The sequence below is a fragment of the Takifugu flavidus genome, chromosome 18, assembly GCF_003711565.1.
Source record: "Takifugu flavidus isolate HTHZ2018 chromosome 18, ASM371156v2, whole genome shotgun sequence".
NCBI classification, from domain to species: domain Eukaryota; kingdom Metazoa; phylum Chordata; class Actinopteri; order Tetraodontiformes; family Tetraodontidae; genus Takifugu; species Takifugu flavidus.
Genome location: NC_079537.1, coordinates 5731582 through 5744572, shown reverse-complemented (window position 1 = coordinate 5744572; position 12991 = coordinate 5731582). Strand labels below are relative to the sequence as shown.

The 12991-nt window shown below is 39.0% G+C and overlaps 1 gene segment (V, D, J or C); it reads right to left on the bottom strand.

Annotated features, from left to right (window-relative positions):
* Positions 1–317: 317 nt before the first annotated feature.
* LOC130514584 (Ig heavy chain V region 5A-like) overlaps positions 318–12991 on the bottom strand; it is a 56590-nt gene continuing 43916 nt past the window's right edge. Inside the window, 1 exon segment of the V gene segment in view lies at positions 318–816. Coding sequence covers positions 512–816 — 305 coding nt within the window.

Here is a 12991-nt window from a genome sequence, read left to right as displayed (position 1 = left end):
TGAATGTTTGAGTAACAATATTAAACACTGATCTCTTAAAAAAAAGGGTTCTGTGTGTGTGCTTTTATTTTGGGTGAAATGTGAAATTAACTGTTGAGATCATTGAAATTACAGAGAAACAAATATATTGTTGCTGCGTTATCCTTATGAAACAATTTTAAATGCATGTGAAATTCACTTGTATCATAATGAGATCAGAAGTTCAGCATTCAACAAAATCAGTCATCATATATATTTTAGGTCATTTGGTCCTTATTTATTTGTGCAAAAGGAATCCAAAAACGTTTTCTTATTTTGTAGTTCTTTTTTACTACAAAAAACATTGAAATTTTCCTACAGGTTTTATATTTAATTTAAATTCTGAGGTAAAAATCTTGTGCTCCAGCATTCTTCTCAAAATTTCTGCCTCAACGTTGTTGTCATGATTCATTCCTGGTGTGACAACGCCCCCTCTGGTGATGTTGTGTTGATGCTCTGAGGGGTTTTTGTTCAGCTCCACTGATGGTTTGTGTCATTGTGACTCTCTGGCACAGTAATACACAGCAGTGTCTTCAGGCTGCACATTCACTCCATTTAGAGTCACTGTGTTGCTGGAAGAGTCTAAACTGATGCTGAACTTGTTCTTCAGGGAATCTTTGTAGTAGGAGGCTCCAGTATATTTACATCCAATCCACTCCAGTCCTTTCCCTGCAGGCTGTCTGATCCAGTGTGTCCAGTAGCTGCTGAGAGAATAAGAGACCTGACAGGTGATGGTCAGACTCTGACCTGGGTGCACAGTCACAGAGGCTGGCTGTGTCAACTGTTCACACTTCACACCTGTGAAACAACAAAGAAAATGCTGATTATTAAATCACACTCAAACAGATCAACTGCTGACTTTGACAAATCCACAGAAAGACTCACATCCAGCTGCCAACAGCAGCAGCAGAGCTGCAGAGAACATGGTTAATGTTGAAAGTCAGGTGCAGAGAACTCTACTGACAGTATGATGTGATGGTTTTATAGCTGAGGAACAAAGAAGAACTCTGAATTTGCATAGAATCAAACATGTGGAACATCACTGTTGATCAAATAGAGCCAGTAGGAGAGTGGAAACCTACAGTCAAATTGTGCTGTACAATCAAAATGCGCATTTATTTTTTCCTTCTCTTTACTTTAGAGTAAGATTTAGATATAACATTTAGATTTAGATCCAGCATTAAGATTAAGCATCAGCCATTGGTTGAGCAATTAACATCTGGATTGAATTATTTTATACATCTTTAAGTGTTACGATTCATTTTTCTCCAGGATCCGAAAGCAGACAAAACGCAGTGGGAATATTGTCCAAACACAAAGTCTCTATTAAAAGATCAACTTGGCAGTCCTCCTGAACCACAGGGGAAGCACTTGTCCAGTCTTTTGAGGCACACAGGGAGCTCCAGCAGGGAGCCAACACGGGAGTCAGGTCCTGTGCGTTCTCCACTCCAGCAGGGTGGCGTGGATACCTCAAACGACCAGGGTGAATTGTTTCAACAAATTTTTAAAAAATAAACCAATAATGAGGAAACAGAAATCAGATTTACCATGCAAAACACAATAATTCTCCAACCCTACTCGACAGGTGCTCTGTTCTTAAATAGGTGGCCAATGTAGATTGCCGACAGGTGCGTCTGCCTGCAGCGCACACTGTTGTTAATTATTGGCTCCTTCACGCCCACTGCAAGAAGAAACAACTAGCACAGGAACTGGAACCCTGGACTCCAAAACTAAGTTGATAACATTTTTGCATAAATGTGCTAAAAATTGACATTCAGATATTCATTTGATTTCAAGAAAAATGTGACAAAATGTTTTAAATTTCAGCATAATCTACTTTATAAAATTCCCCAAACTTCAATATATTCATGCTTTTACTTGAACTGTTGTATGCACTGACTATTGCTTTCCAATAGATTTTGTCGCAATTAAAAACAAAAACCTAATTTTCAAAAACATCAAGCAATTTTTTTCACATGCAACAATCGATACTCATTGGTGTGAAAATATTTTTGACATATGTTAATACGTATATATCCAAGCACACATGTGTACAGTAAATTTATCACTTGATGACTACACACACACACCACCTGCTGACTATGTATGACAACCAGTTACAAAATGAAGAAAAGACATTTTAAAAGTTGTGAACATTTTCTGCATTTGTTTTAAATGTGAGGGATTAAAATGGATTTTCCCTTTGATGCAAAAACACATCAGAGCTGAAGACAGAAGTCAAAAGTCAGAAATGAAAAATGTAACTTTGGAAATCACAAGAACCAGAATGCCAGAGTCTTAAAGTTACTTCTAGTGTAAAATGATGGTTGGAGTGGCACCAATTAAGCCAAGAATAAATTAATGTTCGATTAAGTTATTTCATGATTTTACAAATGAAAAATGAGTTGTCCCAGGATGAAAACCTGAGGGATTCCAAAGGTAACAAGTGAAAAATATGACAAAACCCTCAACAGGGAAAGGAGCTTTCAAACCAGGTTTAGGTGGATCTGGGAGATTCTGGTAGATTGTAAGTGTTACTTTGGGATGTTTTGAAATAGATTTTTAGAAAATAAAAATTCATAAAGTCTGTTGATTTTTTTAAATGTCTGCTGTCAAGTTTAAAACAGCTGGAAAGAGAGTGAGTACATCAACAACAATGTATCATCAGGAGGCTGGGTTCAACTGCACTTAAAAATTGTTCAGGATACAATTGGTAATTGAAAACTTAAGTTCAACTTTAAACAATAACAATTAATAGAATTTATTGTCTTTACAAAATTTTGTGGCAACATTAAAGTTCACAAACCTAAAAGACACAAACAATTTAAAAGAATAGAGAAAGTATTTAGTATGTGTGGACTTCACAGCAGTAAATATGAGAAGTGTGTGTTTTTGTACAGCTGCTGAACTGACTTCAGTCACTGTGACCATCGAGCACAATAATAAACAGCAGAATCTTCAGTCTTCAGGCTGTTCATCTGCAGATTCAGCTGTGCTCTGTTGTTGTCTCTGGAGATGATAAACTGGCCTTTGACTGACTCAGAGTAGTACTGGCTGCTGCCATCATGGTAAATAAGACTGATCCACTCCAGTCCTTTTCCAGGAGCCTGTCTGACCCAGGCCATGAGGTAGCCACTGAATGTGAATCCAGAGGCTGAACAGGTCAGTGTGTGAGATTCTCCAGGTCTTTTAACCACTGGTTCAGACTGGGTCAGAGTCTGAGCATCAACACCTGTTTAGAAGATGAAACATCAAGTTAATCAGCTGATGACAAAAATCAAAGTGTGTCCACAATCAGGATGAGTTAAGATCTTCACCTGCCCAGCAGATAGTTAGAAGCAGCAGTCCTGTCCTACAGTCCATCATGTTCAACTGTGTCCCCCTCTTCTCTGTCCTCCTCTCTGCTCTCACATAAGTAGACGTGGAACACATCTGAGTTTTGCATCGACTCCTCCTCACTTTCATTTGCACAGCATCGATTTGATTGTTACTTTTTGAGTTTCTCTTAAAAATAAATATATTTTTTCCTCCCTGTTTTGAACTGATTTTTACAGTTGAATGTGTTGAAATAATAACTTCTTAATGATAACTAATAATTTCTGAACAACTATTCTTTCAAGCCAAATTAACAGTACTCAATTTTCTGCATTGAAATTATTTTAATTATGACATTTTTCTGTATTATTTTCAAGTAAATAAATAATACAATGAATAAGATACAAGAATGTGCAATTTAACTTCATACATAGACAGACAGAGTGACAGGTCGATCAATCAGCCAACCAATCATTCAACCAAACACATTTTTATTGAAGGTTGAACAAGACTTATACCAGAATCTAATCCGACTTCTTTTTATGCTTGATAATAAATGTGAAGATATTGCCTTTTTTTTTTTAGCATGATTGTATTACTGCTGCTAATATTCATGTGCTGGGATGGATTGGTCAAGTGATGATCTTGACTCAAAAACAGGAAATGAAAAACCACATTAACTTTCACACTGAGACATCTGACTTTGTGTGTTCTGCTCCCACCTTTTGCTCTAAATGGACAAATATCCTGTGGAATTTCAGAAAAGCCTCTCTGCTCTCTTCAACTAGTGTGTTTGGCACAGTAATACACAGCAGAGTCCTCCAGATTTAGACTGAACAGTCTCAGATAAGCCATACTGTTGATGTTGTCTTTAGTGATTTCTATACATCCTTTCACACTGCCAGCATAGTCGTTACTGCTGGTATCAGTGAATCCTTCACCGATCCACTCCAGTCCTTTTCCAGGATCCTGTCTGATCCAGTTCATACTAGACCTACGATAAATGTGAAGTTAGATCTCCTTCAGGACAGATGGACTGAATGACTTTTTAATGACTGAACTGGAAGGAATGGACTGGAATGACTGAACTGGAAACATGCACTGGTGTGTTCTTGCTTAGCTTAGACACTGAATGTTCTTATTTAGTCATCATCCAAGCACTGACTGCTCATACTGAGTTTTGAGCGACATGTTTGCGTTGTGTAAAGATAAGTTGTCTGCTTTGCCTCTGAAGCCTCAGGAATAGTTTGCTCTGGAAACACAGGATATGTATAGGATGGACCTGGACAGAAGTAAAAACTGAATATTAGCATTTGGCAGAGACCATAAGGCATCGTTTCAAGTCCAAACTGCTCCAGTTGGTCAGTGTTCAGGTACCTTGGAGACCGGAGGCGTTGCTACTGCAACTTATGTCCCAAGCAACTGATGATTGGGTTTAATTCACTACTATGTATATTCTGGGCTGCATCTTCTGGTCCTCTGTGTCACTTTTTTGGCATGAACACACATACAGGTACCTTCAGAGCAAAAGGTCTAATTTTGTTCAAAGTTCAAAAACTCCTGTCAACATGAGCCAAAAATGAATACATTTTCATTTGATGATAGTTTCTCATACTTAAATTAAGATGACATTAAGGGAAAATTGCAAATAATTCATGTTGGCACCATTTGTTATGCTATTTATTGTTCAAAATAATCATGAAATCATTATTTTTTTAAGATAATTTAAAAGTAAAAAGGTAATTTAACAAATTAAAAGGCAGAAAGTGACAGATCAGAGTATTCAGTGTTCACTTCTGCTCTTCACAGTAGTAAATATAAGAAGTGTGTGTTTTTGTACAGCTGCTGAACTGACTTCAGTCACTGTGACCTTCGAGCACAATAATAAACAGCAGAATCTTCAGTCTTCAGGCTGTTCATCTGCAGATTCAGCTGTGCTCTGTTGTCGTCTCTGGAGATGATAACCGGCCTTTGACTGACGCAGAGTAGTACTTAGGGCTGCTACCGGTGTCAATATAAGCGATCCACTCCAGTCCTTTTCCAGGAGCCTGTCTGACCCAGTGCATCCCATAGCTGCTGAATGTGAATCCAGAGGCTGAACAGGTCAGTGTGTGAGATTCTCCAGGTCTTTTAACCACTGGTTCAGACTGGGTCAGAGTCTGAGCATCAACACCTGTTTAGAAGATGAAACATCAAGTTAATCAGATGATGACAAAAGGTCTGTCAACAATCAGGATGAGTGAAGATCTTCACCTGCCCAGCAGATAGTTAGAAGCAGAAGTCCTGTCCTACAGTCCATCATGTTCAACTGTGTGTCCTCTCTTCTCTGTCCTCCTCTCTGCTCTCACATAAGTAGACGTGGAACACATCTGAGTTTTGCATCGACTCCTCCTCAGTGAAGAACTGGATTGATTGTGATGCCTCCTCCTCTTTGGAGGATGTGAGCCAATGATCAATGACAATTTTAATTTTGTCCAATTAATGATGTACCAGTGGTCCTAGTTCTGATTTGTGAGGTACCCCACACTTCACACTCAGCTGTTCTCATCCACCTGCAAATTAATTTTAGGATAGAAAAAGAACGTCTAAAGGGAGAATTATGAGATCAGAGATTTTCAGTGAATTTGTCATATCAGACAGTCACTCATATTTAAGTATTTTCTTTAGAATAAAACAAACTGGGCCTTCAAATATTTAATCATTATCAAAAAATAAAGATTTCTTTTTTCCCATGAGTCATCAATTGATCCTGAATATTTGAGTAACAGTATTAAACACTGATCTTTGTTCAAAATTGTGTTGTGTGTGTGCTTTTATTTTGGGTGAATGCTGAAATTAACTGTTGAGATCATTGAAATTACAGAGTAATGAATATATTGTTGCTGAATTATCCTTATGAAACAATTTGTCATACATGTGAAATTCACTTGTTGCATAATGAGATCAGAAGTTCAAAAAGCAGTCATCATATATATTTTAGGTCACTGGTCTTTATATATTTGTGCAAAAGATATTCAAAAATATTTTCTTATTTTGTATTTCTTTTTTTTGCTACCATTACACCTTGAACATTTTCTACAGGTTTTATATTTCATTTAAATTTTGGGGGAAAAATCTTCTCCAGCATTTTTCCTTAAACTTTCTGCCTCAATGTTGTTGTCATGATTCATTCCTGGTATGACAGCGCCCCCTCTGGTGATGTTGTGTTGATGCTCTGAGGGGTTTTTGTTCAGCTCCACTGATGCTTTGTGTTATTGTCTCTCTGGCACAGTAATACACAGCAGTGTCTTCAGGCTGCACATTCACTCCATTTAGAGTCACTGTGCTGCTGGAAGAGTCTAAACTGATGCTGAACTTGTTCTTCAGGGAATCTTTGTAGTAGGAGCCTCCAGTATATTTCTGTCCAATCCACTCCAGTCCTTTCCCTGCAGGCTGTCTGATCCAGTGTGTCCAGTAGCTGCTGAGAGAATAAGAGACCTGACAGGTGATGGTCAGACTCTGACCTGGCTGCACAGTCACAGAGGCTGGCTGTGTCAACTGTTCACCCTTCACACCTGTGAAACAACAAAGAAAATGCTGATTATTAAATCACACTCAAACAGATCAACTGCTGACTTTGACAAATCCACAGAAAGACTCACATCCAGCTGCCAACAGCAGCAGCAGAGCTGCAGAGAACATGGTTAATGTTGAAAGTCAGGTGCAGAGAACTCCACTGACAGTCTGATGTGATGGTTTTATAGCTGAGCAACAAAGAAGAACTCTGAATTTGCATAGAATCAAACATGTGGAACATCACTGTTGATCTGATTGGAGCCAATAGGAGAGTGGAAACCTACAGTCAAATTGTGTTATACAATCAAAATGCACATTTATTTTTTCCTTCTGTTTACTTTAGAGTAAGATTGAGATTTAACATTTAGATTTAGATCCAGCATTAAGATTCAGCATTAGCCATTGGTTGAGCAATTAACATCTGGATTGAATTATTTTATACATCTTTAAGTGTTACGATTCATTTTTCTCCAGGACCCGAAAGCAGACAAAACGCAGTGGGAATATTGTCCAAACACAAAGTCTCTATTAAAGATTAATTTGGCAGTCCTCCTGAACCACAGGGGAAGCACTTGTCCAGTCTTCCGAGGCACACAGGGAGCTCCAGCAGGGAGCCAACACGGGAGTCAGGTCCTGTGCGTTCTCCACTCCAGCAGGGTGGCGTGGTGACCTCAAACGACCAGGGTGAATTGCTTCAACTAATTTTTAAATAATCCAGTAATGAGGAAACAGGAATCAGATTTACCATGGAAAACACAATAATTCTCCAACCCTACTCGACAGGCGCTCTGTTCTTAAATAGGTGGCCAATGTAGATTGCTGACAGGTGCGTCTGCCTGCAGCGCACACTGTAGTTAATTATTGGCTCCTTCACGCCCCCTGCAGGAAGAAACAACTAGCACAGGAACCCTGGACTCCAAAACTAAGTTGATACATTTTTGCATAAATATGCTAAAAAGTGACATTCAGATATTCCTTTTATTTCAAGATAAATGTGACAAAATGTTTTAAATTTCAGCATAATCTACTTTATAAAGTTCCCCAAATTTCAATATATTCATGCTTTTACTTGAACTGTTGTATGTGCTGACTATTGCTTTCCAGTAGATTTTGTTGCAATTAAAAAAAAACCAAGAACCTTATTTTCAAAAACATCAAGCAATTCTTTTCACATGCAACAATCGACACTCATTGGTGTGAAAATATTGTTGACATGTGTTAATACGTATATATCCAAGCACACATGTGTACAGTAAATTTATCACTTGATGACTACACACACACACACACTCCACCTGCTGACTATGTATTACAACCAGTTACAAAATGAAAAAAAGACATTTTAAAAGTTGCAAACATTTTCTGCATTTGTTTTAAATGTGAGATATTAAAATGGATTTTCCCTTTGATTGCAAAAACACGTCAGAGCTGAAGGCAGAAGTCAAAAGTCAGAATTGAAAAATGTAACTTTGGAAATCACAAGAACCAGAATGCCAGAGTCTTGAAGTTACTTCTAGTGTAAAATGATGGTTGGAGTGGCACCAATTAAGCCAAGAATAAATTAATGCTCGATGAAGTTATTTCATGATTTTACAAATGAAAAATGAGTTGTCCCAGGATGAAAACCTGAGGGATTCCAAAGGTAACAAGTGAGAAATATGACAAAACCCTCAACAGGGAAAGGAGCTTTCAAACCAGGTTTAGGTGGATCTGGGAGATTCTGGTAGATTGTAAGTGTTACTTTGGGATGTTTTGAAATAGATTTTTAGAAAATAAAAATTCATAAAGTGTGTTGATTTTTTTAAATGTCTGCTGTCAAGTTTAAAACAGCTGGAAAGAGAGTGAGTACATCAACAACAATGTATCATCAGGAGGCTGGGTTCAACTGCACTTAAAAATTGTTCAGGATACAATTGGTAATTGAAAACTTAAGTTCAACTTTAAACAATAACAAATTAATAGAATTTATTGTCTTTACAAAATTTTGTGGCAACATTAAAGTTCACAAACCTAAAAGACACAAACAATTTAAAAGAATAGAGAAAGTATTTAGTATGTGTAGACTTCACAGCAGTAAATATGAGAAGTGTGTGTTTTTGTACAGCTGCTGAACTGACTTCAGTCACTGTGACTCTCGAGCACAATAATAAACAGCAGAATCTTCAGTCTTCAGGCTGTTCATCTGCAGATTCAGCTGTGCTCTGTTGTTGTCTCTGGAGATGATAAACCGGCCTTTGACTGACTCAGAGTAGTATGTGCTGCTGTCAGTGCTGATAGCACTTATCCACTCCAGTCCTTTTCCAGGAGCCTGTCTGACCCAGCTCATCCAGTAGTCACTGAATGTGAATCCAGAGGCTGAACAGGTCAGTGTGTGAGATTGTCCAGGTCTTTTAACCACTGGTTCAGACTGGGTCAGAGTCTGAGCATCAACACCTGTTTAGAAGATAAAGCATCAAGTTAATCAGCTGATGACAAAAATAAAAGTGTGTCAACAATCAGGATGAGTGAAGATCTTCACCTGCCCATGAAATGGAATTTGATTGTGGAATGTAAATTGTATTCAAAAGGAGGAAATTGAAATGGTATTCTATTGTGAAATGTAAATTGAGAACAAAAGGAAGGGTGTGATGGAGACTGGGAGAGCAGACGGAATCCATTTGGTTCCTCATTCATTTACATGGAAACAAAGGTTGAAGGAAGACCAGCGTCAAAGGACTGAGGGGGGGACATCCTCAGGCATTCAACTTCTTGTGCCAGCCGGAACACCCGCTGTGAAGGCACCAAACTCCTGAGGTGCATACAGTGCACACCTACTGTGTTGGCGTCCTGTGTCCTGTGTATGCAGCAAACACATGCTGTGAAGACGTCTGCACCTCAGGGGCGGGCCTTCAACTATATAAGATCAGAACTGTATACATTGAGCAGAGATCTCTCCGCATGCTTCCGTGTGTGTATCCTGACCAACTGACTGGATTAAAACCATCTCCTACGCAGTAACTTAGATTAATAGTTTTTCTTCTCCAAACGGCTAAAAATTCCGCGACACCCAGCAGATAGTTAGAAGCAGCAGTCCTGTCCTACAGTCCATCATGATCAACTGTGTGTCCCCTCTTCTCTGTCCTCCTCTCTGCTCTCACATAAGTAGACGTGGAACACATCTGAGTTTTGCATCGACTCCTCCTCAGTAAAGAACTGGATTTGATTGTGATGCCTCCTCCTCTTTGGAGGATGTGTGTTCATGTCATCATTTCGTCCCACTGATGGTTTTACAATGGTCCAGTAATCAGTGGTCTGAGGTTTTTTTTCAGAGTAAATGTGTCCTGACAGTTGCTCTAAAACCGTTAGAGTAAATATTAAACTTGCTCAGTCTTTATAACCAAAAATCTCCACGAGCGTGTTGCAAGCCGACGACTCCTAAGTCATGACTCCACATATTTTGACGTGGAACAGAATTTAGGAAATCAAGACGCGAGCTGACTGAAGAAGGAAGTAGGTGTGAAGAGAAACAAGCATGTTCATGCTGCCTCCAGGGTTCTCTCCACAGTCTTTTATCTTATTTTTAAAAAGGCTCTCAAGACCACCATCCCTGGCTCTTATTGTATGTCCTCTTCCAAGTTGTGTGTTGTGTTTGGTGGTTGTTGGCATGTTTCTTCTTGTCATTCTTCATTTTTCTTCGATCACTTGAGATCACATGATATTTCTGACTTGCAGGACGAGAATCTGTATGTATGGTTTGCTACGTTGAGGTTATCGGAGCACACTTCAAACATTATGAACAAAACAGTAAATGCCTGATTTCTTATCCTCAATCTTTATCTCCAACGGATAAAATAAATCTCTTCAGAGATAGAAAAACCTTATGTGTCTGCCCCACTTTAGGTGTGGAGATCTCTCAGGATTCCAGACACTCGGTAAGTCAGAAAGATTTTCACTGAAGTAAAGAAACTGTCTTTAAATACTTTATTTATATTGTAAAATAAAGATAGGCTTTTGTCCTTGAATCATCAATTCACCAGGATGTTTTGATAATATTAGACACTGCTTTGCATTTTAAATTCTTCCTGAATTAATGCAATTGTGTTTTAAATTTTGGGCGTGTGTTTAAGCAGTTCGATCAGATCATTGATTAAGTGATTATCCAATATATTCTCAAGGAGATATTTCACATTTATGCAAAATACTCTTGTAAAATAGATTGTTGTTGGGTCACTGACAAGCAGAAATGAATTGAAATGCAAAATTCAGACATGGGAGAAAGGAACAGATTCTTTCACAACTTTATTGAGCACAGGAGGCCTAACAAAAGAGTAGCTGACTCCAGAATCCAAAGAGGATCTCTTGTTTGACGTAGGACAAGTCTGGTAGGATGCTGAGCAGGGACGGGTGATGCCAGCACAGCTGCAGACAGGTGAAAGAGAGCACAGGTGAGGAAAAGACCACAAAGAATTTTCAGGCTACACAGAAGTGAGTGCTAAGCAGATACCACTGGAGTTTTCCAACAAACTAGCGCCGAGCACAAGGACGGACCGGCCTTTAACTAGCAGCTGACGAGACGATGAGCCACAGCTGCGCCAATATAGTGGCAGAAAAAGGCCCCATCACCACTCTACTCAGCGGGGAGGAAAAGCAGACACACGGGGACATGGGAAAGACAAAACCAAGGACAATTATAGGTTTAGAATGTTATTAATGGAGCGTTCTCCAAGAGTCAAGGAGATTAACATTTGAGTCATTGAATTGATTTATATTTTAGGTCACACCATTGATCGTTCTATATGTTATATAGAGGTCACTCAAAAACATATTTCTTATTTTTCACTGAGCTCATCTTTGTGTGAAAAAAAATCCCTAAAAAGTTCTCCATAGTTTAAATGTTTTACTTGGAGTCTTCTCATGAAAAATGAAATGCTGGAAATATTTTGAAAAACTTTAAGAAGATTGCAATTCAGTTTCTGAGAAGGAGGCACGTTTGTTGTCTGTGGAGGTTTTTGCACAGCTGTTCCTCTCTCTGGAGTCACTGTGTTTCTCGAGCACAGAAGAAAACAGCAGAATCCTCTGCTGTCAGGCTGCTGATCTGCAGGTACTGAGTGTTGCTGGACACGTCTTCCGTCATCACGTAACCACTTTCGAAAGAGCTTCCATAGCTAGCAGAGTTTGAACCTGCGTCCATCCACCCGATCCACTCCAGAGCTTTCCCTGGTCTCTGTCGTATCCAGTGGATATTGTAGCTGGTCATGCGAAACCCTGAAATGGTGCAGGACATCTTCACTGTCTCTCCAGGTCTTTTTACTTCAGGCTGAGACTGATCCAGTCTTTCACTCCAAACACCTGAAAGACAATAGAAATACACCCAACAACCAGGTCAAGCCCATTCTGGACCTGTCCACAGAAGTAACAGCAGCCCTGATGTTCTCACCGTGAACAGTGACAATGATCAGTAAACCTCTGATAACTGTGTTCTCCATTATGTGCTGACACTGCAGTTCTGTGCTCTGATCTGAGCAGAACTGTGTAAAACTGCTCCAGGCTCCTGTCACAAGTTCCTGCTGGTTTTATAGGACAGGGAGAGTTTGCATAGACGTCCCTCTCTGGGACATTTTCATAAACACCCCAAGAAGATCTGAAGAGAGACACTCAGAATCAGTCATCATGAAATGTATCCATGGTGATCCATTATATGTTTAATGAACTTGAACCTTTATTATTTGTGTCACATGACTGTATTGATCACATTAGACTGAGCAGAAATGTAGACTTTTAAACATGTCTGCAGGGAGCGTTCTTTATTGTATAATTGTTTGTTTCACTTGTTTGTTTCATCAATTCATCATTTTCTTTATGCTCTAAAATCTTTTTCTGCTGTTTGTTTTCATGGTTTATAGATGTTTGTGCTCCTCATCTGTGTCTGCAGCCTCCTCATTATCTGCTGTCACAGAGTTACTAAGGTATGTTTGTGTCATTAAAACTTGTTCAAGGCATCATTTTGGTTAATGCCAGTGAGTCTGGAAGCTGGATGAGATCAGGTCAAAACGTGCTGAAACACAAATCAGCATTATCTCCATCATTCTTCAGTGTTGAGAGTCCTCATTTCTTTCTCTCTCTC